Source organism: Chelonia mydas, chromosome 1 (genome assembly GCF_015237465.2).
Source record: "Chelonia mydas isolate rCheMyd1 chromosome 1, rCheMyd1.pri.v2, whole genome shotgun sequence".
In the NCBI taxonomy this organism is placed as follows: domain Eukaryota; kingdom Metazoa; phylum Chordata; order Testudines; family Cheloniidae; genus Chelonia; species Chelonia mydas.
This window is the reverse complement of record NC_057849.1, coordinates 209039156-209067039: the sequence shown is the minus strand read 5'-3', so window position 1 is coordinate 209067039 and position 27884 is coordinate 209039156. Positions and strand designations below refer to the sequence as shown.

The following is a 27884-nucleotide window of genomic DNA, read 5'->3' as shown; positions in this document are numbered from 1 at the left end:
AAATTATAGGGGAACAAAGTCACCATTCCACAGCCCAATCCCTTGCTGTTGTAGCAGTCTTCTCAGACATTACCCTCAAACAATGAACCACGAGAACATCTGAGTCATCCCATTGTCTCTGATTCCCAGCATACTTTCATTTCAGGAAGCCTTGAGTTAAAAAACATTGTTTAATTAGTTGTAACTGCACAAAGCACTTATCCTGGCATATACCACTAAGAAAAAGAGGAAGAAGACACTAAACCTCAGGTCTGGAAAGAGAGAGACAGAAGAACAAGAAATACACTGTCAGAGCAAAGAATAAAAGTACGACCCCTAAGGTAACTGAAAACCACAAGGGACCGATAAATCCCAAGGAGCCTTTTGTCAGTTTCCTTATAGAAAGCCTTATCAGCACTGAAGTGGACTGAAGTCAGAGATCTGTCTGCATAGAGCTCCTCCTGATAAGTATTTTTGTTTCTTATTTATCTTGCTGGTCTTTATTACATTGTTATTTTGTTAGATTTTCTATCAACTAAAATTTTGGTGACTTTGAGTAGCAAATAAAAAGGAGTAATAATGTGATCAAAGAGCCTCCACTTCTGGATGCCCATCTTAAAGGTCGTGCTCACCACCCATCGACTTTCAGTGTGCTGAGAACTGCTGAAAATCTGCCCATGGGTGTCTCAAGTTGCGCACACAAAAACAAAAGTACCCAGAGTTTGGGGCACTCTTGAAAATGTGGGACTTTATAAGGCACCTCTCACCTGCCCCTAAAACATCATTACAGTTCAATAGAAAGAAAATGGAAATTCAGATAAGGAAACTGATCAAATTAGGGTGGGTCTGAACCTCAGAGACTCAAATGGTTTTCATGTCAAGGCAGTTTCAGGGAGATGTGGCAGATAGGAGTTCTGTTCCCTTAGGCTACAAAAGAGGATAAAAACAAACACAAAAATGGACAAGTCTGGATTATCATCTTCTCTTTTACAAGGCATCCAGATGGAGATGCAGGGCCAAATTCTGCTTTCAGTAATTTTGGTGTAAAGCAGAGTAATTCCACTGAAGTCAATGGAACTATTCCAGATTTCCACTGATGTAGCCAAGATCAGATTTTGGCCCGCAGTGGTCAGAAGTTGATTAAGATAGATCTATCTATCTATCTATCTATTCTTCATAATACTTTGCTCTGTTATAGTACCTATCATCTGAAGGTTTCAAAGCACTTTCCAAATCTCTTTGGCTTAAGCCTCCCAACATCCCTATAAAATATTATTTCCATTTTATAGGTGGAAAAACTGAGGCATAGAGGGGGTAAATGATTTGATCAAAGTTGCTAAGAAGTCAGTAGCATATCTCAAGTCTCTCAGTTCTGGGCTTTAACCACAATCTTAATCTATTGGTACTGCAAGGTACGGTACATGGGCACTTTGCTTTATCCTCTGAATGATAGATGTGCTTGTCTGCTACTATAATCCTGAATAGGATTAGTAAGAAAAGGAGCCCAACCCCCCAACCAAAACAGAATTTCTTTGTGTATCTTTCTCCTGCGATCTTCTGTATTCATTGGCTGGCCTGGAGGTGGGCTTTGACTAGTAAAATTACAATGCATTGTCAAATGGGCGATTGAGTTCAAGACAAGGACTGGTGTCTAAAGAAGGATTTAATTATTTGCATAGGTGTTAAATAACTGATTTTTAAAAATATAATGTTAGCATACCCAGCACATTCCTGAACACAGGAGCTGACATCATAGAGGTACAGGACAGGCAGGGACCTTGATAGGTCATCTAGTCCAATCACCTGCCCGGAGACAGGCCTAAGTATTATCTAGACTATCACTGAGGTGTTTGTCTAATCTGTTCTGATAAAGCTTCATTGATGGGGATTCCACAAGTTCCCTAAGTAATTTGTTCCAGTGCTTAGGTACCCTTACAATTAAGAAGTTTTTCCTAACGTCTAACCTAAATCTCCATTGCTACAATTTAAGCCCATTACTTCTTGTCCTCTCCTCAGTAGATATCATGCTCTTTTTTCTAGCAGCCTTTTACATACTTGAAGCCTGTTATCATGTCCCCCCCTCAGTCTTCTCTTTTCCAGACTAAACAAACCCAACTTTTAGAATTTTTCCTCATAGGTCATGTTTTCTAGACCTTTAATTATTTCTTTTGTTCTCCTCTGGACTCTCTCCAATTTGTCCACATCTTTCCTGAAAGAAAAGAGTACTTGTGGCACCTTAGAGACTAACCAATTTATTTGAGCATAAGCTTTCGTGAGCTACAGCTCACTTCATTGGATGCATACTGTGGAAAGTGTAGAAGATCTTATTATATAAACATAAAGCATGAAAAAATACCTCCTCCCACCCCACTTTCCTGCTGGTAATAGCTTATCTAAAGTGATCACTCTCCTTACAATGTGTATGATAATCAAGTTGGGCCATTTCCAGCACAAATCCAGGTTTTCTCCCCCCCCTCCCCCCCCCCCCCCACAAACTCACTCTCCTGCTGGTAATAGTTTATCTAAAGTGATCACTCTCCTTACAATGTATATGATAATCAAGGTGGGCCATTTCCAACACAAATCCAGGTTTTCTCACCCCCCCCACACACACAAACTCACTCTCCTGCTGGTAATAGCTTATCCAAAGTGACCCCTCTCCTTACATTGTGTATGATAATCAAGGTGGGCCATTTCCAGCACAAATCCAGGGTTTAACAAGAACATCTGGGGGGGGGTTAGGAAAAAACAAGGGGAAATAGGCTATCTTGCATAATGACTAAGCCACTCCCAGTCTCTATTCAAGCCTAAGTTAATTGTATCCAATTTGCAAATGAATTCCAATTCAGCAGTTTCTCACTGGAGTCTGGATTTGAAGTTTTTTTGTTGTAAAATAGCGACTTTCATGTCTGTAATAGCGTGACCAGAGAGATTGAAGTGTTCTCTGACTGGTTTATGAATGTTATAATTCTTGACATCTGATTTGTGTCCATTTACTCTTTTACGTAGAGACTGTCCAGTTTGACCAATGTACATGGCAGAGGGGCATTGCTGGCACATGATGGCATATATCACATTGGTGGATGTGCAGGTGAACGAGCCTCTGATAGTGTGGCTGATGTTATATAGGCCCTGTGATGGTGTCCCCTGAATAGATATGTGAGCACAGTTGGCAACGGGCTTTGTTGCAAGGTTAGGTTCCTGGGCTAGTGGTTCTGTTGTGTGGTATGTGGTTGTTGGTGAGTATTTGCTTCAGGTTGGGGGGCTGTCTGTAGGCAAGGACTGGCCTGTCTCCCAAGATTTGTGAGAGTGTTGGGTCATCCTTCAGGATAGGTTGTAGATCCTTAATAATGCGTTGGAGGGGTTTTAGTTGGGGGCTGAAGGTGACGGCTAGTGGCGTTCTGTAATTTTCTTTGTTAGGCTTGTCCTGTAGTAGGTGACTTCTGGGAACTCTTCTGGCTCTAACAATCTGTTTCTTCACTTCCGCAGGTGGGTATTGTAGTTGTAAGAATGCTTGATAGAGAACTTGTAGGTATCTGTCTCTGTCGGTGGGGTTGGAGCAAATGTGGTTGTATCACAGAGCTTGGCTGTAGACGATGGATCGTGTGGTGTGGTCAGGGTGAAAGCTGGAGGCATGTAGGTAGGAATAGCGGTCAGTAGGTTTCCGGTATAGGGTGGTGTTTATATGACCATCGTTTATTAGCACTGTAGTGTCCAGGAAGTGGATCTCTTGTGTGGACTGGATCAGGCTGAGGTTGATGGTAGGATGGAAATTGTTGAAATCATGGTGGAATTCCTCAAGGGCTTCTTTTCCATGGGTCCAGATGATGAATATGTCATCAGTATAGCACAAGTAGAGTAGGGGCGGTAGGGGACGAGAGCTGAGGAAGCGTTGTTCTAAATCAGCCATAAAAATGTTGGCATACTGTGGGGACATGCGGGTACCCATAGCAGTGCCATTGATCTGAAGGTATACATTGTCCCCAAATGTAAAATAGTTATGGGTAAGGACAAAGTCACAAAGTTCAGCCACCAGGTTAGCCGTGACATTATCGGGGATAGTGTTCTTGACGGCTTGTAGTCCATCTTTGTGTGGATCAGAGGGTAATGGTAATGGATGGCATTGTGTTCTAGGTGGACTCCTCCTGAAGGTTGAAACAGCAGACTGGACTTCTACAGAGAGTGCTTCCGCCAACGTGCATGGGCTGAAATTGTGGAAAAGCAGCATCACTTGCCCCATAACCTCAGCCGTGCGGAACACAATGCCATCCACAGCCTCAGAAACAACTCTGACATCATAATAAAAAAGGCTGACAAAGGAGGTGCTGTTGTCATCATGAATAGGTCGGAATATAAACAGGACAGGCCTAACAAAGAAAATTACAGAACGCCACTAGCCGTCACCTTCAGCCCCCAACTAAAACCCCTCTAACGCATTATTAAGGATCTACAACCTATCCTGAAGGATGACCCAACACTCTCACAAATCTTGAGAGAGATTTGGGGGGTTGGGGGGGAGGGGGGAGAAAACCTGGATTTGTGTTGGAAATGGCTCAACTTGATTATCATACACATTATAAGGAGAGTGATCTTCTACACTTTCCACAGTATGCATCCGATGAAGTGAGCTGTAGCTCACAAAAGCTTATGCTCAAATAAATTGGTTAGTCTCTAAGGTGCCACAAGTACTCCTTTTCTTTTTGCGAATACAGACTAACACGGCTGTTACTCTGAAAACTTTCTTGAAGTGTCATGCTCTGAACTGGACACAGTACTCCAGTTGAGGCCTTACCAGTGATGAGCAGAGTGTAAGAATTACTTCTCACATCTTGCTTACAATACTCCTGCTAATACATCCCAGAATGATGTTTGCTTTTTTTGCAACAGTGTTACATTTTTGACTCGTATTTCGTTTGTGATCCACTATAACCCCCAGATCCTTTTCTGCAGTACTCCTTCTTAGGCAGTCATTTCCCATTTTGTATTTGTGCAATTGATTATTCTTTCCTAAGTACAGTACTTTGCATTTGTCCTTATTGAATTTCATCCTATTTATTTCAGACCATTTCTCCAGTTTGTTAAGATTTTGAATTCTAATCCTGTTCTCCAAAGTGCTTGCTACCCCACCCAGCTTGGTATCTGTGACGAGTTCCCAAGATACAACCTGGAACTGGAGTACTGCTGAGCTCACCAACCTGGGCTCCCTCTCACACTGTACTGCTGTGACAAGCTGCAAACCTCTGGTAGGTACTGCGCTTACACAGACATCCACAGGCAGGGACACATCCAACTGAGTTACATGAATGCTTTTCCCAGACACTCATTAACTAACAATAGAGGGGCTCCAGCCAGTTCCCTCAGCTCCTAACCATGCAGCCCTGAGCTGTACTGTCAGAAGCCTGACTAGTGTACGTTTATTACCCAGTCCACCCCTCCCTCAGTGTGGAGAGGATATGCACCAGTCTTTGTTCCTGAGCTGAGGTTTCCCAAGCACTTCAAGGTAAATCATAAAACAGGTTTATTAACTACAGATAGATTTTAAGTGATTATTAGTGGTAGGCATAAAAGGACAAAGATGGTCACCAAAGAAAATAAAAATAAGTGCACAATCTAAATCTCAATCCTTATTACACTAGGCAGTATTCCAGTCATGTGAATGAACCCATGATGCCAATTATGTTGTAATTGTGTTTTTTCACTAGTATTTTTAGTTCTTCCTGTGTATTCCCCATTCTTCTTGCACTAGAATGCAGACATCTAAGATGTTCATTAAATTTCCCCTCTGTATTCCCTCTGGTCTCTCCTTTGTCCCCACTGTGATTGCCCATGTTCCCCCCATATTCTGACCCTTCACCCAGATCTCCATGTTCTGGACTTACCTATGGCCTTTTATCTCCTTCCCCCATTAAACCTAGTTTAAAGCCTGCCTAGCCAGTCTGTATCAAAAGATACTCTTCCCCTTCCTTGATAGGTGGACCCCATCTATGCTAAGCAGTCCTTCTTCTTGGAACAGCACCCCACGGCTGAGGAAGCCGAAGCCCCTCTGGCAATACTAGCCACACAGCCATGCATTTAGATCCAGGGTCCTCAGAACATATACTGTCTAGCTATCTAGCTACCTGCCTTATTGGGAGACACACTATTGACAAGATCCTCAGCCGGCATAGATTGGTGCAGCTCCATGGATTTCAGTGGAGCTATGCTGATTTATACAAGTGAGGATATGGTGCTACAGGCCCATCTAGTCTGATATACCATCATCTACCAACCAGGAACTGAACAGTGGGGAGCTTTTCATATCTGTTGAAATTCAAGAACTATTATTAGATACCTATTCAGTTATGTTACTAAAATTTAGTAAAAACTTTCTTCACAAGTAATGCAATGTAATTGATAAACACCATTTTGACTGTCTAAATTCTCATGGTTTAGTTTGAAATTTGACCCATTCTGTCCAGTGTTGAGAAGTGCCAGTGTACATTAAGCAAGGATGTTCTAAACCTTTCAGATCATTCCACAGGGGCAAGATGAACTTGCAACTGGTCATTCCTGGATTAGTCGTCCTGCCCATTAAACTAGTAGGGACAGCTCTGTTTCTCATCTATTGTGAGTATCGCTGTGCATTTGTAATTTTCAGTTATTATTTCTTGATTTTATAGCACTTTTCTTATAGCGGCTGATACTTTCATGTGTGTGTTGTCTAGTGTGGGATATTACAGTGAATCTCAGCATCTCACACAAACCAAACTAGGCACAAAATACCCCCAAGAATGGTGCTGGGATTGGATCTAGGCAGTGGTGGTGTCCTAGGAACACTTCTCTGTGGCTCGCTGAAGAGCTGAGCAGCATCCTGAGGTAACCCAACAACTCCTCTTTGCTGCATGACTTTGTATAGTAAAAGAATAAACGGACACAAATCAAACATCAGGAATGGTAACATACAAAAGCCAATAGGAGAACACCTCAATCTCCCTGGACATTCAATAACAGATTTAAAAGTAGCCATCCTTCAACAAAAAAACTTTCTTCGAAAACAGACTTCAAAGAGAAACTGCAGATCTACAATTCATTTGCAAATTTAACACCATAAATTTGGGTCTGAATAGGGACTGGGCGTGGCTGGCTCTATAAAAGCAATTTTCCCTCTCTGGGTATTGACACCTCCTCATCAATTATTGGGAGTGGACCACATCCACCCTGACTGAATTGGCCTTGTTCACACTGGTTCTCCACTTGTAAGGTAACTCCCTTCTCTTCATGTGTCAGTATATTTATGCCTGCATCTGTAATTTTCACTCCATGCACCTGAAGAAGTGGGTTTTTTTACCCACGAAAGTTTATGCCCAAATAAATCTGTTAGTCTTTAAGGAGCCACCGGACTCCTCATTGTTTCTGTGGATACAGACTAACATGGCTACCCCTCTGCTACTTTGTATGAGTAAGCCATTCATAATGTGCACTTTAATGTACCTTGGGAGTGAAAAAGAACTGAAACGGTGACTGCACAATGGTGTGTGATCTTTTTAGATAGTTTGCATATTAAATAGTAAAGAGTGAGTATCATAGTAAAGTACGTGTGTCAGGCTGCTGTCCCCTGGGATCTAAACCCAGAAGGGTAATAGCAAACTTTTAGATTAATTAACTGGTGAAGCTGCACTTGGTAATACGATTTCATGTGTAACTTCAGCCTCCATCTCCCATGTCATAATACATCTCTTCCCCTTTCTCTATTACTAGTCTTAATTTAGGATTGTTATATTTGTGTTTCCCTGTCACCTTAGTATAAAGACCCTCTTGCTCACATTCACTTAGGAAACCTGAGTGAAATGTTTTCCAGTGGCCACCAACACTTCTCCAAGAATGGCCAAACAGAGTCACTTTTGAGTGATTCCTGATGCTTTCCCTGCAGAATTCCTGGTCTCTGTGAAGTGAGAAATGGATCACAACCTACCAGATATGTGCCCTGGATAGAAAGGATTCATAGTGGGGAAGGGAAGAATTTGTTTTCCAAGGAGTGATTGTTTTAGCTAAGGGAATTTTTTACTCCTAGTTGCACTAAGTGATCTCACAGCTGGAGTTTCCTCTTTCTCTGATAGCTGACAGTTTCTGCCTGGGTCACAGAGGCATAGAGAAAAACTGAGCATTTTACTCCTGGGGGAATTCTGTGCCACCGCACATGCACATAATTTATGTCCCCCGCAGATTTCTTTGCTTTCCCTCAGAAAAATGACTTTCAGATAGGGAAGCAAAGGGAAGCCACAAGAGCAGTCATGCGACCCTCCCCAGCAGTATGTTTTGGGTGCCCAGCACAGCCAGCAGAGAGGTAAATCACTGTGAGGCAGGAGGCAGGACTGGGGAAGACCGGCTGGTAGCTCTTACCCTGTGCTGGGCTCATCTGCTAGTCCTGGCTGGGCTGGGGAGGATGGGACTTCCTCTGCCTCTGCATGGCATCTGGGGCTGGTTCATACCCACTCCCAGATTTCTCTCCCTGCAGCAGAGGAGCAATGGGTGCAGGAAGCTCTACAAAATTCCCCTCCCCCTGCTTCCTGCACCCATTGCTCCTCTGCTGCAGGGGGAGGGATTCCAGTACAGGGAGCTGCTCATACCCAGACCCTCCCACAGAGCCTCACCCCCGCACTCAGAATCTCCACCATGAACCCCACTCCCCCTGCACCTGGACCACCCCGATGAGCCACATGCACGCAGATCCGCACCCCACTGAGCCCCAACCAGCTACACATGGGTCCCCACCCCACTGAGCCCCAGTCCCCCAGCATCTGAAGCCCCCCACACCCAGACCCCTTGCTGAGCTCTATTCCCCCACACCCAGACCTCCTCAACTGAGCCCCAACCACCTTCACCCCCCTCCAGAATCCCATTACTGTTTCACCCAGAAGCCCCCAACAAGCCCCTGTGCATCCAGATCCCCACCGCAACCAGATCCCCCACTGAGCCGCCAGCACCCAGATTGCCCCACACATAACGCTCTCAACCCACAGCCGGATCCCCCACATTAAGCCCCTTCACACTTGGATCCTGCCTTGCTGAGCCTGCCTGCCCACACCTGGTGAACCTGGCATGGAGGGGCAGGGCCCTGCGGTGTTTCTGGGGCAGGCCCAGTCCTTGCACTGTGTCAAGGTTGGGTGCAGCCTCACCGCTGAGTCTGTGTCCTGGGGGGGAGCTGCACAGTGATCTCCCACCTCTGATCTCCCACAGGCCCATGGCCTGTGCTCCCCAATGCCATGCTGGAGCCTCCACATTTATTTGATAAATAAAATTGTCAGAATTTTAAAATATTGTGTGCAGAATTTTAAATATTTTGGTGCAGAATGCCCTTAGGAGTAATGGCATTTGTTTCTGTATTCGGTGTAGCTGTGTTTTTCCCAGGATATTGGAGAGACAAGGTGGGTGAGGTAATATCTGTTATTGGACCAACTTCTGTTGGTGAGAGAGTCAAGTTTTCCAGCCACACAGAGATCTTCATAAAAGATCTCTCTCACCAGAAGAAGTTGGTCCAATAAAAGATATTACCTCACCCACCTTGTATCTCCATTTGTTTCTGTGGCAGGGGGAGAAAGAGGGCATGACAGCAGTTTGTAAAGTATGTTACAACATTTGTCTTGGTGGTGAAGCAAAGGGAGTGACCCATCCTGTGGGCATATAGGGCTTGAAACATCAGTGCAGACCCAGTCCTCTTCTGGGGGTAGGGAAGTGAAATGATTCCCACACAGCCAGGAGTATTCCTAGGGTTTTTTTTGCTATGGACAAGATGTGTCTGGAATATGGAAAGTCACTTATTCTGGGAATTAGATTTGACCGACAAATTATTCACAAACATGGCTGATTTCTGTAGAGAATTTTTCTTTGCCCAAGTTTGCACCCCTTCTTGCTTACTTTTTACAAACATGTTATCATTATTTGTATTACCGGAGTGCCTAGGAGCGCAAGTCAAGGGCCAGGACCTCATTGTGTTACATGCTATACAAAGACATGTGTGACAATCAAGATTTGTTCTATGGACATTTATGGCAAGCTAATTTCAGATCCATAGTCATGATTCATTGCACTCTGTCTGTATTTAGGGTTCTGTATTACCATTTATCCTTTGTTTGTGTCTGTACTGTAGCCTGTCCCTATACCAGTGTTGATGAGTGTTGTTACTGGCAGGAATACCAGAGATATTAGTGCTCCCATTAGCTTTATGCTATAATCTCCCTCACCCCTATTCCGATGATAGCTCCCTGGGCATGCGGTTGTGTCATGGGCTATGAACACCCTTTCCAAACAACTGCTATTAACCAAATGTTGTATAGGCAGCATTAAGGCTCATCTCCAGGAGAACAACATCTGGGCTTGTGTTCAGTTCCACAGATCTTCCCCATGCCGGGCTCTCAAGGGACCCTCAATTCCACAACTGAGGGGAACATAACAGGTAAGATGCTGGGGTTCTCTATGAAATTCTGTTGAGCAAAGGGGGTGTTCTCTTTGTTTCTGTTGAATGCTCATATTATTATTACTGACACTAGAGGGCCTACCTGAGTTTGTGGGCCTATTGTACTGGGCAAGGAGCACCCCTGCTCACAACAGCCAAGTGAAAAAAAAATCAGAGTGGAGCAGAAATGGCCTTCTCAAAAAAAAAAAAGCCCAGTTGCTCATTGCCCCTGGAAACTGGTGCCCAGGGTGACTGCCCTGCTCAACTACCCCTAGAACTGGCCCTGTACAATTACATGGTAAAAGTTCCTGCCTGCCCTGAAGAATGTACTGTCTAAATAGAAACCACAGGATAAGTATCATAAGCCCCATTTAACTGCTGGGGAACTGAGGCACAAAGAGATTAATTGACAACTACAACTCTAGTGATAATCCCACTGCCACATATGTACCTGATATTGTAGAAAAAATGCAATTCCTTGGCATATCATTGTATTATTGGACCAATATAATAGCAAGGGGGCAGAATTTCATGGACCGCTTTAACTCTGAATTTCCCAACTGTGGTTAAATCCTTAAATTTGAGAGTGTATTAGAGAAGAAGTTTGTCCCAATGGTTAAGATGCTAGCCTCGGACTTGGGAAATCCAAATTCATGTCCTTGACCTGCCACAGCCTTCCTGTGCAATCTTGGGGAAGTCACTTAGTCTCGGTTTCTCACATATAAAATGCATGTTATTGTACTTCCATACCTCACAGATCAATTATGAGATGCTCAAATATTATGGTAATAGGGGCCACAGAAGTACCTTAAAAGGGTTAGCTTCACTTTTTGTATCTAATATACTCAAATTGTTCAGACAAATGACTATCTATGGATTATTTGCACAGTAACTGATGCTAAGATTCAGTATTTGGACTTAAAATGGTCTCCTAACCACATGTATTCTGAATGTGCATTTGTGATCAAATATCTGTCTAGATGAGGCTCTCATTATTGTAGTATCTGAGAACCTCACAAACATTAATGAATTTATCCACACAACACACCTTTTCAGGTTGGCAAATATCATTAATCTAATTTTACAGAGGGGGAGGCTCAGAAAGATCAAGCCAAGATTTTTGGCGAGGGTTTTCAATACTAGGAGCCTAAAGTGTGGCTCCTAAATCCATATTTAGGTACCTGCCTGGTTTTCAAAAGTGCTGAGCACCCACTGTTCACACTCAGTGGCCAGGAACTGAATTTAGACCAATGTGTCTTAATCACAAAATCATCCTTCCTCATATGAGCATTTCCTCACAGATATACATGTCTGATACTTTCATTGAAATAAATGATACACCACTTTGAAAACTTCATGAGGTTGTGAGTGTGAAGGGGCTCCAAGAGGGATGAGCTGAACTACAGCCCTAAGGTAAAATGTTCAGAAACGCCCAAGGCCTAGATTCACAAAACAATGTAGATGGTGAGATCCATCACAACACCTATCTTTTAAGCACCTAGAAAATCACAGGAACAACACTGCAATCCACACAGCTTGAGTTAGGCATCTAGGCTCCCTATACAATGAATAAGGAGAGATAGGTTCCTTGGAATGTGATTCACAAAAGCCAGCACACTAGGTGGGGAGTTGCCTAAAATAGCCAATGTGAGATGCTGATGAGATGCTATGCCCCGCCCCTCTTATAGACCTTGTCTGCACTTGTGGTGGTGTGTAGGGTATGTGTAGCTACACGCCACAGTGAAAGACAGGCTATTTCCACAGTTTGGCATGTAGCTGCATGCGGCAGTGAAAGCTTCTGGTGGGGGGAAGTGGGGAAAGGCTCTGACGGGGGAGGCAGTGAGGAATGAGCCTTTCCCCGCTGCCTCCCTCCATCCAGAGTCTTTCACAGCTGCATGTACTGTACACACTGCTGCAAGCGTAGGCAAGGTCATGAGGATAGGAGCTTAAACCCAGGCTGCAGAACTTTGAAAGTGAATAAAATAAGTTGAAGTAAGGCCACCTTAATTCTGAATAAAACTGTCCACCCAGGGATTTAACTATATTGATTTAAATTCACACTTCAGCTTAAACCAGCATAAATCTCCCATGTAGATAAGTCCTAATGGCCAGGCCAGTGTCTTTCCACAGGAGCTGGGATGCCTTCTAAACTAAAGGTTTGTCTACCCGAGATTTTAACTTCTGTTAAGTGATTGCCAATTACGCAAGGTAGTTAATACAGTTGTAAAGGCTAGTGCTGACCTCCCCAAACATTTGTTCCAGGTACAAACATTTGTAGTTTACCCTAGGGCCTGGTCTACACTACGAGTTTATGTTGAGTTTAGCAGCATTAAATTGAATTAACCCTGCACCCGTCCACACAACGAAGCCATTTTTTCGACAAAGGGCTCTTAAAACCAATTTCTGTACTCCTCCCCAACGAGGGGATTAGCGCTGAAATCGACATCACCGTTTCGAATTAGGGTTAGTGTGGACGCAATTCGAAGGTATTGGCCTCCGGGAGCTATCCCACCGTGCACCATTGTGACCGCTGTGGACAGCACTCTGAACTCGGATGCACTGGCCAAGTGTACAGTAAAAGCCCCAGGAACTTTTGAATCTCATTTCCAGTTTGGCCAGGCGAGCTCATCAGCACAGGTGACCATGCAGTCCCAGAATCAAAAAAGAGCTCCAGCATGGACCGAACGGGAGGTACTGGATCTGATCGCTGTATGGGGAGAGGAATTCGTGCTATCAGAACTACGTTGCAAAAGACGAAATGCCAAAACATTTCAAAAAATCTCCGAGGCCATAAGGGACAGAGGCTACAGCAGGGACGCAACACAGTGCTGTGTGAAACTTAAGGAGCTCAGACAAGCATACCAGAAAACCAAAGAATCAAACGTATGCTCCAGGACAGAGCCCCAGACATGCTGCTTCTACGCTGAGCTGCATACAATTCCAAGGGGGGGCCACCACCACTACCCCACCCCTGTCCATGGACTCCGATGATGGGGTACTCTCCGCCATGCCTGAGGATTTTGCGGACGGGGAAGATGAGGAGGAGGAGGACGAGCTTGAGGGGAGCACACAGCACACCATTCTCCCCAGCAGCTAGGATCTTTTTATCACCCTGACTGAAATACCCTCCCAACCCAACGAAGCCGGAGAAGGGACCTCTGGTGAGTGTACCTTTTTAAATATAATACATGTTATAAAAGCAAGTGTTTTTTAATGATTAAATACCCCTGAGGACTTGGGATGCATTTGTGGCCAGTTCAGCTACTGGAAAAGTCTGTTAACGTGTCTGGGGATGGATCGGAAATCCTCCAGGGACATCTCCAGGAAGCTCTCCTGGAGGTACTCTAAAAGCCTTTGCCCAAGGTTTCTGGGGAGAGCAGCCTTATTCCATCCTCCATGGTAGGACACTTTACCACGCCATGCAAGTAGCAAGTAATCTGGTATCATTACATGACAAAGCCTGGCAGCATATGGTCCTGGTGTTTGCTGGCATTCAAGCAACATCCGTTCTTTATCTCTCTGTGTTATCTTCAGGAGAGTGATATCGTTCATGGTAACCTGGTTGAAATAGGGGAATTTAATTAAGGGGACATTCAGAGGTGGCTGTTCCTACTGGGCTGTTTGCCTGTGGCTGAAAAGAAATCCTCCCCGCAGTTAGCCACGCAGTGAGGGGGGTGAGGGGGGGTCATTGGTGCTGAGATGTTCATGTTTGGCTAGCAGGGATCTTCCCTGATAGCACCCAGGCGGTGGGGGGAGGGGTAAAGCGATCATCCCAGAGAATTGGATGGTGGGGGCGGGGTTAGTTTGGTTTCTGCTGCTGCACGTTAACATGAAAACCGCAGCACTAAATGGCCAACTCAATGGGCTTTACTTGGTATAGGAAAGGAGGGCGCTGCTGTTATGAAGGTTGCAGAAGCCGAAAGACTATGGCTTACCATGGCCTCCTGCAAGCCGAATTCTGTTGCCCAGCACTGCGTGTGTGATCTCTAACACCAAAGCCGCAGGCACTCAATATAAGATGCAAAATGCGACCTTGTACCAAAATCACATGTGCTATGTAATGTGAATAGTGTTGTTCACCGTTAAAGAGTATAGCCATTGTTCTGTAAAATGGATCTTTTTAAATACTTCACTCCCTTTTTTTCTTCCCGCAGCTGCAAATGTTTCAAGCCTCCCTCCTCTGTCCCAAAAGCTATCTCAGATAAGGCGGTGAAAAATGCATGCGTGATGAAATGTTCTCTGAGCTCATGCAGTTGTCCGGCACTGATAGAGCTCAGCAGAATGTGTGGAGAGACACAATAGCGCAGTACAGGACAGTGGCCAATGAACGTGAGGAGAAGTGACGGCAGGAAGATCAGAGGAGGCATGAGGCAATGCTGGGGCTACTGCAGGATCAAACAGACATGCTCCAGTGTCGGGTGGAGGTTCATGAATGGCAGCAGGATCACAGACTGCCGCTGCAGCCGCTGCTTAACCGCCCTCCCTTCTCCTCAAGTTCCATAGCCTCTTCACCCGGACACCCAAGAACGCGGGGGCCGGGGGGAGGCTTCGGGCACCCAACCACTCCACCCCAGTGGACAGCCCAAGCAACAGAAGGCTGGCATTCAGGAAGTTTTAAAGTGGCCTTTTCCTTCCCTCCTCCCACACCCCACCCGGGCTTACCTTGTGGGTTATCTCCCTATTTTTTTAATCAATTAATAAAGAATACATGTTTTTTAAATGATAGTGACTTTATTTCCTTTGTGAGAAAGCTGTGATCAAAGAGGGGAGGACGGGTGGCTTACAGGAAATTTAGAGTCAACCAAGGGGGTGGGTTTTCATCAAGGAGAAACAAACAGAAGTGTCACACAGTATCCTGGACAGTCATGAAACTGGTTTTCAAAGCTTCTCTGATGCGCAGTGCTTCCTGCTGTGCTCTTCTAACCGCCCTGGTGTCTGGCTGCACGTATTCAGAGGCCAGGCGATTTGCCTCAACCTCCCACCCCGCCATAAACGTCTCCCTCTTACTCTCACAGAGATTGTGGAGCACACAGCAAGCAGTAATAACAATGGGAATATTGGTTTCGCTGGGGTCTGAGCAAGTCAGTAAACTGTGGTAGCGTGCTTTTAAATGTCCAAATGCACATTCTACCACCATTCTGCACTTGCTCAGCCTATAGTTGAACAGCTTCTGACTACTGTCCAGGCTGCCTGTGTACGGCTTCATGAGCCAGGGCATTAAGGGGTAGGCTGGGTCCCCAAAGATAACTATAGGCATTTCAACATCCCCAACGGTTATTTTCTGGTCTGGGAAGTAAATCCCTTCCTTCAGTTGTTTAAACAGACCAGAGTTCCTGAAGATGTGAGCATCATGAACCTTTCCCGGCCATCCCACATTGATGTTGGTGAAACGTCCCTTGTGATCCACCAGTGCTTGCAGCACTTTTGAAAAGTACCCCTTGCGGTTTATGTACTCGGCGGCTTGGTGCTCCGGTGCCAAGATAGGGATATGGGTTCCGTCTATGGCCCCACCACAGTTAGGGAATCCCATTGCAGCAAAGCCATCCACTATGACCTGCACATTTCCCAGGGTCGCTACCCTTGATATCAGCAGATCTTTGATTGCGTTGGCTACTTGCATCACAGCAACCCCCACAGTAGATTTGCCCACTCCAAATTGATTCCCGACTGACTGGTAGCTGTCTGGCGTTGCAAGCTTCCACAGGGCTATTGCCACTCACTTCTCAACTGTGAGGGCTGCTCTCATCTTGGTATTCTTGCGCTTCAGGGCAGGGGAAAGCAAGTGACAAAGTTCCATGAAAGTGCCCTTATGCATGCGAAAGTTTCGCAGCCACTGGGAATCATCCCAAAACTGCAACACTGTGTGGTCCCACCACTGTGTCCTTGTTTCCCGGGCCCAGAATCGGTGTTCCATGGCATGAGCCTTCCCCAATAACACCATGATCTCCAAATTGCTGGGAACCGTGGTTTCAGAGAAATCTATGTTCATGTCCTCATCACTGCGCTTCCTTCGCCTCCTCGCCTGGTTTTTCAGGTGCTGGTTCTGCATAAACTGCACGATAATGCGCGAGATGTTTACAATGGTCATAACTGCAGCGGTGAGCTGAACGGGCTCCATGCTTGTTGTGCTATGGTGTCTGCTCGGGCAATCCAGGGAAAAGGGTGCAAAACGATTATCTGTCGTTGCTCTGACGGAGGGAGGGGCGACTGACAACATGGCTTACAGCGTTGGCTTACAGGGAATTAAAATCAACAACATGAGTGGCTTTGAATCAAGGAGAAACAGAATGGCCCCTCAAGGATAGAACTCAAAACCCGGAGTTTAGCAGGCTGTTGATTTCATGGAGGGAGGGAGGAGAAAATGAATACAAAACAAATCTGGTCTATTTCTTGTTTTGATCCACTTAATCTATCTTTATACATCTTGCTGGCAGCAGACGGTGCAGTATGACTGCTGGCCATCGTCATCTCCTGGGTGCTTGGCAGAAGACAGTGCAGTAGGACTGCCGGCGGGACTGAATTGCCATGAGACGAAACTTAAAAGGGAAATGACCTGGCTGAGTCACTCCCATGTTTGCCCAGGCGCCCCGACCGACCTCACCGAGGTCTGCTAAAAGAGCACCCTGGAGTACGGCAACAATGGCTACCAGTCATACTGCACTCTCTGCTGCCAAAAGGCAATGAGCTGCTGCTATGTAGCAATGCCGTACCGCGTCTGCCAGCACGCAGGAGACATACGGTGACGGTGAGCTGAGCGGGCTCCATGCTTGCCGTGGTATGGCGTCTGCACAGGTAACTCAAGAAAAAAGGCGCGAAACGATTCTCTGCCGTTGCTTTCATGGAGGGAGGGAGGGAACGGGGGCCTGACGACATGTACCCCAAACCACCCGCAACAATGTTTTAGCCCCATCAGGCACTGGGATTTCTACCCAGAATTCAAATGGGCGGAGGAGACTGCGGGAACTGTGGGATAGCTACCCACAGTGCAATGCTCCAGAAGTCGACGGTTGCCTTGGTACTGGTGAACACACTCCGCCGACTACATGCACTTAGATCATTTGTGTGGGGACACACACAATCGACTGTATAAAAATGCTTTCTACAAAACCAACTTCTATAAATTCAACCTAATTTCGTAGTGTAGACATGGCCTAAGGTTAACTTTCTGAGTGCCTCCATTTAAACAATCCCTTAGATACTTTTTAAAATGAGACTTAGGCTCCTAAATCACTGAGGTACTTTTGAAAAATTTATTCCTAGCTTTTGTGAAATATTGATAAATGATCTCCCCTGGTATTCAATCAGTACTATGCATTATCAATTCATCCCCAATTTTAGTTAGTGAATTGTTATTCGTGAATATTGCCAAAGTGTTTGGATGAACCAATTTGTGGCTGTTTGTCTGAATCACATGGTATTGTTTCTACTGCCTGATTGGCAGAAACTTTTTAAACAGGATATATAATATAATATAATGGTAATTAATTAATATATACAGGAAAATTAACATGCTAGTTTTATCCATGTAGCTTTTTTTAACTGTTCAACCAGCTCTAATGTACAGTGATACTGTTCCTAAAAATGATTCCAACTTTGAATTGAATTGCTCAGAAAGGAACTGGATTTTCTTTTCAGTTGTACAGACTACCCCAGGCCTGCCTAAGACACAACCTGATTCCGGCACAATCACACCTACAGCTCGTGACAGAACAGGTACGCCTGTGGAATTTATTATCCCATTTAAGATATCAGTTTGATAAAAGTAGAGGAGGGCCTAAAGCAGAACCTCATATCTAGCCCCTCTTTTCTAAAGTTTGGTGGAGAATAAGGTTCAAATATCCTGATCCAAATTTGACCCTACGGTTTTGTTTTTGATTGAATCCAAACCCTAAAGGGGCCTATTTTCCAGATCCAATTTGGATGCAGCCTTAAAATGGCTAAAATACCATGAGAATATCTGTTCTTGGAAGATTTCCACCATTCTAGATGGCAGAAATCTGTCCATTTTAGCTAATATCAAGACATTTCTTTCACTAGGGATCAAAATCTCCCAAGGACAGTTCAGTAGGTTTTGGCACTGCCAAGCCCTAAACAGCTTTAAATGCTAAATCCAAACCTGCTATTCAGGCCATCTCTAGAATTTCTTGAAGTTGGATAGTTACTTCTGATGGTTCCTGTGGGATACTTTCTCTGCCCTTACGGGACTTGCAGGATGGATATGGAGCTACAGTGCTGGGCACATTACAATATTTTAGGCATATTGGTGACTAGATGGGCAGATTAAGTATTGTGTTGAAATATACAGACATGTCTGTATTCAGCTATACATACATGGTGAGGACCTCTCCCCTTACACTGATGTAAATGAAGATTAATTGAATTAAGGTCCATGAAGATGGACCTTTGTACGCAGGGATAGATTAAGGTTATGAGGGGCCCAAGGCTAATGGGAGGGAAGGGCCTAAGTAAGAATTACATATTGCAAAGAAATAATGAAGTCATCAAACATTTATGTACATACATATTTACATATTATTTATTTATGTAAAATTAATAACTTTATTCTACTCTCACTACACTCAATTCTTCAAACAGTTACTGCTGAGTCAGAGGTAGCATGAGGGATGCTACGCTGTCCTTCTCTTAGGCCTCCTAAGAAGTGCTCATCTGTAGGAGGACGAACACTGCAACTTGCCCCATCCTGCTCACCTCTTCCAACCTTGTGCTTCTACCCTCAGCTCTCCACATGACACAGTGCAAAGCCAAGCCCTGTAGGTGTTTCCCCCAGGCTATGGACTCTACACCACATACCCTGTCTCACTCTGTCTGCAGTCTGGGAGGCAGCCAGCTTTTGTTACGTAAAAGAAAACCACTCAGGTGTAAAATCCACTGAAGCAGAGGAAGTAGCAGTGGGAAAATTACATTGGGTGACGTATTTTAGGCTGTCTTGCTCTGAAAGCTGCCTCCCAGTGTTGCACTAGCTGAGGAAAATGAATTACTGTTTTCACATTGAACCCAAATATTATTTGTGGGATGATATCCAGTTTGCATAGTTAATCTCCAGTGATTCATCACATCAGGCTAATCTGTCACCAAGCTCTTCCACAATTAGAATAATACAATAGAATCATAGGACTGGAAGGGACCTTAAGAGGTCATCTAGTCCGGTCCCCTGCACTCATGGCAGGACTAAGTATTATCTGTTCTAGAATGTGTGATCAGCAGCTCTGACATGACGTTTTTTAAGCATGAGTTCTGTGTGCACCAGACCCGTATGGTTTGCATTGGTTTGTTTCAAACTTTCCGCAAGAAAAAGGCAACAGCTAGAAGTGACACAGATCTTTAGATGGTTGCCCAGCCATAATATTTAGTGCTTCTGTACTATGTTAGCTCTTCAGAATCACTGTACAAGCATTAAACAAACTTAAAGCCTTTCAGTTTTTGAATGACTAGGAATTGACAAAACTGTTGTGTTCTCTGCCCTCCTGAACAAAAAGACTTCATTGAAAATCAGCATCTAAAAGAACCATTCAGGATCTTTCAAAAGAACGGTCCAACCAAGGCTGCTGTACTGACACCCTTGTTACATCAGGTCTGGTGTTTGTTTAGGGCTGGGTAGAATGAAAGGAGAGCTTCCTGTTTCGTTTGCATGTGTAAATCAAGCAGACCTTGCTTATTTTTTTTCCCTTAAAGTGCTCACAGTTTAGGGGAGGAAAGTGAATGAAATTCTGCTTATACCAGGTGTGAAAAAGCAGAAGGGACCAAAATCTATTCTTGTACAAAAATCTGTTCTCCCTGAAGTCAATAAGGCTACACAGGTGTAACTGTCAGCAGGAATCGACCTGTGTTCTAGAATCACACACATTCCATGCTTACCCAACATTTGCCACTTGGGAGAGAAGTTAGTTTGAGTTGGGGCAGAAAAATGAGGACTAACTTCAGGTTTATTTAGCTTTAAGTTTTTGGGATGAAACTCAAAAGAAATCCAATGTGAGATACTTTCATGATGGATTGAACTGCTGGAGAACCAGCATATGGACTGAACCTGCCTTTAGCCTGTTCAGCCAGTCTTTCTATCATAGCCTGCTAAGAAGTGGATTTAAAATCTGTGAGGGAAAGGGGAGGGAGAAATTTACAACATTGTGTGTTGAGCTTCCTCCAGTGCTTTTGCCACCCCTTAAAAGTACAAAGATGCGCTGGCCTGTGGAACTAGGCTGAGCATGAGGAAAGAACTTTGTTGCCTGTGCATCCCAGTACAGAAAAATATATCAAAGAAAAAAATTAGATTTCTTTGATTTTTAGTAGAGTTCAATACAGTATGGAACACAGTGCATCATAAATCTGAAGCCCCTCAGTGGAAGGTATTGTTAAAGTACTGGTATCCAGAATGGGATGTTTTGTTTTGTTTTCTTTTTCCTACAAATGTGTGGGAATTCATTCCTTATACATGGGAGGGGCAATAGTTCTGGCTGGAGTTGGATAGAGTGTGTGCAGGTTCAGTGCAAGCTTCCCACCCTACCTCTCTGGTACTGCCTCTTTCTCCCGCCACCCCCTTGCCCTGCCCACCCTCCCCCCCACCCCGGCACTCACCAGTTGTCCAGAAACAGGACCCAGCACACATAGAAGATGATGGTGACAGGCACTAGGATCCAGGAGGCAGCGTCCTGGAACTGCCTGCCAGCCTCAGCCCAGGAGAAGGACATAGGGAGCTTCTTCCCGCCCTGACAGCTAAGCAGAGCTCCAGAGACTCAGGGATGGGGGAAGCTGGGGCGGGGAGACAATGCCTGCTCAAACTGTATCCGCAACTGGCACATGTTCCCGTGGTAACCGGATTTTGAGTGTCCGGTCACCAGTGTTAACCAGATACCTGGCAGTGTGTTCCTGCAGTGCGGGGAGACGCAGCTGAGCTCCTTCCAAGCCACAGGGGAGTGCTTTGCCTTTTCTGCTGGCAGGAGTGCTCCAGCAGGACTACATGAGCAAGCTTGCCCTCCCCCACCACCCCGGCCGTGCCCCCTGCCTGACCAGTAGGGCCTAAAAATAGGAGGGCCTAAGGCTATAGCCTTATTAACCAAATGGTTAATCCGGCCCTGTTTGCATGCCTATTAGATAGATGCTGTAGTGAGGGCTGAGATTGAACTTGTGTTTAAATGCTTACATTCAGGTGCTTATCATTCTTTTTAAAGTATATAAACTGGTAATTGGTCATGCTTGTTCCCAACCCAAAAGTGAATTTCTGGAAGTTTAGTACATTTGACATGGATGTTTCTGAAATATATGAGTGTGAGTAAACAGCATTTGCCCACCACATTTCCAGATGCTTTTTTATGCTCAGATTAGTGAACCAGGCTTTTCCTTCAAAGCAGAAATTTGCCATGGATATACATATGTGTAAATCAATGGAACAATTCCCCCCCCCCCCCGTTACACTAGTGTAAATCCTAGTTAACTCAGTGAAAGTAAGTGATTTCCTTCAAATTTATACAGTTGGAAATGAGAGCAATATCTAGCCCACAGAGAGTTGAACCTGTTTACACAAAGTGTGAGTCTGGTCCTTAGGGACAAATTTTGTCCTTACCCATACTCCTCCATTTCCATTGATGTCAAATTCACACACTCACATCCACTCACCCCCTGGCCCACGCAGTTATGTTTATTTAATTGACTATGAGAGATGGGCCTGAACCAAACCTCCCCTCTCACCCAAAGCACCCCAAACTGTTTGTATTGGGAGGTATTTGAAATATGAATCTGTATCCAATATCACATCTAGTCTCTTTCTCTATAGTGTGCTGACACAAAACTCCAGATGCAAACACTCATGAGCTTTGGGAGGCCTGGATGCAAAGTCTGCAGCTGGGGTGCAGGTCTAGTGTCACAGTGTAGGGCAACTGCGCTTGTATTTCCCCTCAGGGGTTCAGCAAGAACATCCACTTCCAGGCTTTCGGCTCCCCTGGCCCTCACCTCTCTTGGGTGGAGACACGTCTCTCTCTTTTCTTTTCCGACCAGGATATTTTTAGGCTGAACAGTTTTATGCCTTTATTGTGGTATTTCCTGCAAAAGACAGACTGCCTAAACAGACCTGCTTGCTTTTTCTCCCAGAAGCAGGTAATCAGTAGACAATAGGTTTTTATTCCCAGGTCGTAGCTTCAAAGGCCTTCCAAGTACCTCCTAGGAAACCCACTTCATATGTATTATCCCAAACAAATTTTTGAAGTTCCTAACGTATTCCCAAGGTTTACATTAGTCCGTCTCCTGAAAAAGTTACATACAATCCTACAGTAACACAAACTGTTACATTTTTAATGCAATAGATCCCATGGGTATTAAACTTAATTCAATAATGTTTAACTTAATTCAAGTAGAAATTCAAATAAACCCCATCTAATATATACATCTAATGCCTACATAGTCTAATCTATATATTTAACCTATATAGATGTGACATCTTGAAAATAAAACACATAGGACCAACTTCAGAGACGAGTCAACCAGATTCCTGGTGCGGTTAATGTGTGTGTAACTGAACAGATTGAAAAGGAGTACTTGTGGCACCTTAGAGACTAACCAGTTTATTTGAGCATGAGCTTTCGTGAGCTACAGCTCACTTCATCGGATGCATAGCATATCGTGGAAACTGCAGAAGACGGGAAAGGTCTTCTGCAGTTTCCACGATATGCTATGCATCCGATGAAGTGAGCTGTAGCTCACGAAAGCTCATGCTCAAATAAACTGGTTAGTCTCTAAGGTGCCACAAGTACTCCTTTTCTTTTTACGAATACAGACTAACACGGCTGTTACTCTGAAACCTGAACAGACTGAGTAGCAGCTGATTCAGAGCCGTTAGGCTCATCCATAGTTCTGCTGTACTATGGCTGACCTGTAGTGAATCCTTTACTGGCATTTATCCACCTCACCACTGGTCTTCCCTGCCTTTCCAGTGATGTCCTGTAGGCATTGGAAGGGTAGAGAGTTTCCCAACTGTAAATAAGATTTTTGCCTCTCATCTCTCTGTGATTTATTTTATAAGTTGACTGTCTCTTCATTTCTGTTCAAAATTCTATGTTTTTCTGTGTGGTCATGTCTCCTTCTACAGCTAAACCCTTACAGTGGGAGGGGCACCGAGGGAATTACTACTTATTTTCTAAAGCCAAAGGGGTCTGGAGTTCCAGCCGAACAGAGTGTGATGAACAGAGCTCGGATCTAGTTGTCATCAGTGACAGAAAAGAGCTGGTAAGATCAAACACTGCTTTGTGGGAATTGAGATTATGCTGAATGCCCAGATCCTCAAATGTACTTAGGTGCCTAACTCCCATAGAAATCTTTGAGGTTCTGAACTTAAGCCTCCAATACTCAGGTTTGTAATCAGTCCTTCCCACTGCAGACAGCTTTCCATGACCAGATCACTGGGTCTCTGTAAGCTGTTGATACCAGACACAGTCATCTGTATAGCAGTGATTCTCCAACTTCTTCATTATGAGCATCTCTTCTAAAGAAAGATATCCTTTCTTGGGCTCACCAGTCCCCCCAATACCTCAGTCACCCACCATTTTGTTATCAACATGCTGCATTCTGCAAAGCACCAGGAGAGGCCTCAGAGTTTGAGAAAATGCAGCCACAGTGGAGGTTCTGATCAGAGGCCTCAGAGGAATGAGATACATCTCTCTGATCTCCGATTAATCAAGTATCCAACCATGCACGTGCATCCTTTGACAACAATGAAGGAGATTCAGTAACCTAAGGCAAAGTAACCTCACACAGTGTGTAAACTAGTGTTTCACACTCATTGTAAAGCCTCATCTACGCTCAGGGTTCAGAGCTACATCAATTTAAACCAGCTGAAGATCTGGCCCTCCAAGTATAACCACATCAAAGGACCTCATTATAGTACAGCTAAGCTTTAGAGAATTAAATTGAACTATTTAACTTTATAGTATGTAACCTTGGGATGGTGTACCCTGCTCCCCACAGTATCCCTGTCTAGCTCTAGTGCCTCACCTCCTCCCCATCCCACCTCACTCCTCTTGGGGTGATTTGCATACCCCAGGGTGCAGAGAGGAAACAATCCCTGTATTCATCTCATGCGCATAGGCTGCGGTCATCCCTCTTTCTTGTTTGGAGTAAGCCAAGGTGGGGAAAAACTCCTTCCATCCTCATAACCTCATGTATCCAAGCTAGGGGCCAGGAAAATTTGCACTAGAATCATATCCCAATATCCTAGTTAACAACCTGAATTATCCCAGGATTCACACAGTCACTAACAAAAAGGTTAGATCCTGTCTGCACTACAAATATTAACCATGTTGCAACTACGTCAAGGGACATTTGGTTGCCAGGAGGAATGAGCTTAAGTGTGAAATGCAGAGTTATACACAGGAGTAGATCATTGGTTTGCAAAGTAATTGTAACTGGCAAAATGAAGGCGGTAACATTTCTCCAGTTACTCTCAATTCAGATGATAACCTGGTTCCTGGCTCCCACAGCCATTACAGACACAGTGGTAAGAGCAGGATAAAGGAGACGTTCTTTGGATTTTCCTCTCACATTTCCTTTGTGTCACTGATTCACCACACACTTCCTTTCCTTGTCAGGAGTTTCTTCGTAATAAAACAAGGGATGCTGATTATTTCATTGGACTAACTTACTCAGAGATGGAGAGGAGATGGTATTGGATTGACAAGACAGAGCTTACGAGAGGCCTGTATGTTTATTCTTTTCTCTCATAGCTAATGAACATAATGGGCCAGAGCATCATCATTTATATGCATGTGTTCAAGATGAGAATCTGGCTAAATAAATGTAAGTGAATCTACCAATGCAACTTCTAGTTCATTGTGGGTAGTGCTAGAATCTCCTCTGAAAACAGGCTGTGATTTCCTGTGACTTTGTCAAGTGAACAGTGTTTGCTGAAGAAGTCAGTGCCATTGTCACATGGGCAGAGGGCTCCTTCTAGTCTGGAATTTCATTGAAGCTGTCTCAGAAGAACTGTGTTTGTCATCGAAGTCTGCATTAGTGTCAGACAGGACTGAGTTTTTTCCCTGGGGCTGTTATGGGGAATAATGTTAGCAGATTCTGTGCTTGAGGGAGAAGGAATATCTCCTTAGTAGAGGAGGAGTGGGAAGAAGGGAGACACTTGTGTATGCATGTGCATACATATAAAGAAATGAAAATAAGGATTTAGTTCAACAGTTCAGCTTCTTTTTTGGTTATTTCTCTTTGCTCAGATTTACTCTGAAACCAAAGACATTGGACTATGAAAAAGACTGTGCAGTTATCAGAGCTGGAGAAGTGAGTCCTGCATCTTGTAACCAACTAAACCACTGGATCTGCGAGAAGACAATGAAATAACTCTTGTTTTGTAGGAAGAGTCCCAGCACAGGTAGTCTGTGGCACTGGAATCCAGCTGGAGCATTTCCCCCTAATCTCAGACACAAATATGCACATGTATTCTCATTTTATAATAAAAGGAACCATGATATGATCCTGGCCTATGGCACTTTATTTTCTATCCACAACAAATTCCAGACCAAGGTATGCATTTTGGACACCATTTCTGGATGCATTTTCATCAGCACATTGTAGGAAGAGTAATGGAGGACTTCATTTTCTGTAATAAGGACACTTCACCAATCTGATAGACTCTGCCCTCCATGGAGGGTCACACATGCTGAAAGGATATAGGGTGCAAGAACTACTCAAGGGCCAGGAAAGATCACAGCTCCTACACATGGACTGCTCTCTGCAGAGCAGAGGTGGGCATGAAGCAGGACCATAGCCCTATCTCCTCCTCCCAGCACTGTGCAAAAGCATTGGGCCCTAATCCACAAAGAGCCTTAGGCATGGCAATGCAGTCCAGTTCAATGCCTAAACTTTAGGTATCTGGCTACCCAGTGGAAGCCATAAAACCTGAGTTGGGCACATAGGCTCCCTATAAGATTCATGGGGAGATATACGTGCCTGAAAATGGGATCCACAAAAATTCCCACACACTAGGGCATGGAGCTGTCTCACCAACCACTAGCAGATACTGAGGAGAGGGGTGTGTCCTAAGCCCCACCCCTCTCTGGGTCTTAGGCGCCTAAATCCAGGATGGAAGGAGGCTCTTATCTCTGCTTGGTAGTCACAGCCTGGAATTGTCTCCTGGAATCAGGCTCTTAAGAAATTTCTTGCCAGAAATGCAGAGGCACATGCCTAAGTTCATACAAAATGGCTGGGCACGGGGGTGGGGGGAAGGGAGGACCTCCTTTATAAACTTTCACCCAGCAGTTATAGCACTCACTTGGGATGTGAGAGACACTAGTTCAGTCCCCCACTGGGGCTGAGGAGAAAGAATTTGAATGTGGGTTTCCCACCTCTTTGGCGAATTCCCCAATCACAGAACTATAGAGCCATTGTCTTGCTGGCCCAGTGTACATTTTGTGTATAAATAATTATGTAACAGCTTCAAGAGGAGGGCGTGAGAGAGCCCTATATCAAAACATCCCATAGTCCAGTGGCTACGGCAGTCTCTTGGAAGACTGAAAACCTAAATTCAAATCCCTTGGCCACAGCAGGTAGAGGACAGAACTGAACTAGGATCTCCCACATCATGGGTTTATAAGGGCTGTCTCCCTTCCTCCCAACTACCCTTGTGTACAGTTTGGTGCTCTCTGAGCATGCCTCCTGGATCAGGCCTTGTAAGCGAGCTAGGAGGGGGAAAGCCTGCCTTCCCCTGGTTTGAGGATTGCACAGAGGCTTAGGCAAAAGGTAGGTGCTTGGACACCTGTTTGGGGCAGCAGGGTGCATGCTCGGTGTCTTTAGGATTTTTACAGCAAAAATGTAGGTGCCTCCAGGGTTAGGCGGCAGCTGAGCAGGATTTTGACTGTCTCAGTGGTGCCTACAGTTTGGACATAGGTGCCTGACCCCCATTTTAGTTACCTAAATCCTTTTGAGTGGCTCTTGGTTATTGAGTGGCTCTTGGTTATGCAGAGCAGGGAACATGGTAAACTCTCATACAGGGGCACTCACATGGACTGCAGGACAGATTGTGCTTTATTGTGCTCCTTTTTGAGTGGGACAGCTCTGCACAATCCCCAACCCAGTGACATAAACACACAGTCTGGCTTTGAATAATTAGATTATTAAATAGTGAGGCATGAAAAACAATTTAGTTACATTTTTAACAGACCATTCCCTTCCTGGGCGGCTCCTTGTCTATTCTGACTGTACGCTGCTCAGTTCAGGGACCGTCTCTCCTTATGTTTGTAAAGCACTTAGAACACTGTTATCATTAGAATTTATATAGGGCTCAAAGTGTGCTCTTTCTCTGCACATTTGCCAGAAAGCATTAAAGGATGAGATCTGTTTTTTGCTTTAAGTATCCTCTGACTGTCTTTCAAGCCATGGCGTTTAAACGTGTAAAAAGGAAGGATATGCATTCCCTATCTTGCATCAGCATGTTACCTAATCAGCTCATGGTTTGCTAACACAGCAGATG

At 44.6% G+C, this 27884-nt stretch overlaps 1 protein-coding gene across 6 annotated transcripts; it reads left to right on the top strand.

Moving 5' to 3' along the window:
- Positions 1 to 145: 145 nt before the first annotated feature.
- Positions 146 to 25889, top strand: LOC102931271 (C-type lectin domain family 5 member A). Of its 6 annotated transcripts, none has more exons than XM_037911797.2 (8): positions 146 to 320; positions 5092 to 5222; positions 6488 to 6585; positions 10343 to 10411; positions 18047 to 18124; positions 23505 to 23641; positions 25000 to 25109; positions 25633 to 25889. In XM_037911797.2, exons 3-8 carry the CDS (start codon positions 6507 to 6509, stop codon positions 25754 to 25756), a joined length of 597 nt encoding a protein of 198 aa, XP_037767725.1. In that variant the 5' UTR covers positions 146 to 320; positions 5092 to 5222; positions 6488 to 6506; the 3' UTR covers positions 25757 to 25889. The 6 variants fall into 6 exon arrangements, with proteins under 6 accessions (XP_037767725.1, XP_027689576.2, XP_027689578.2 ...); XM_027833775.3 differs by having other exon boundaries at positions 5041 to 5222; positions 6500 to 6585; XM_027833777.3 differs by having other exon boundaries at positions 5041 to 5222.
- Positions 25890 to 27884: the final 1995 nt, after the last annotated feature.

What these genes read in the sequence shown, in the direction of transcription:
- LOC102931271 (XM_043546987.1), top strand. Translation starts at nt 6,507, where the DNA reads ATGAACTTGCAACTGGTCATTCCTGGATTAGTCGTCCTGCCCATTAAA. An exon ending in AACTGAGGGGAACATAACAG is followed by an intron (nt 10,412 to 18,046) that starts GTAAGATGCTGG and finishes TTTTCTTTTCAG; the next exon opens with TTGTACAGACTACCCCAGGC. An exon ending in TACAGCTCGTGACAGAACAG is followed by an intron (nt 18,125 to 23,504) that starts GTACGCCTGTGG and finishes CTCCTTCTACAG; the next exon opens with CTAAACCCTTACAGTGGGAG.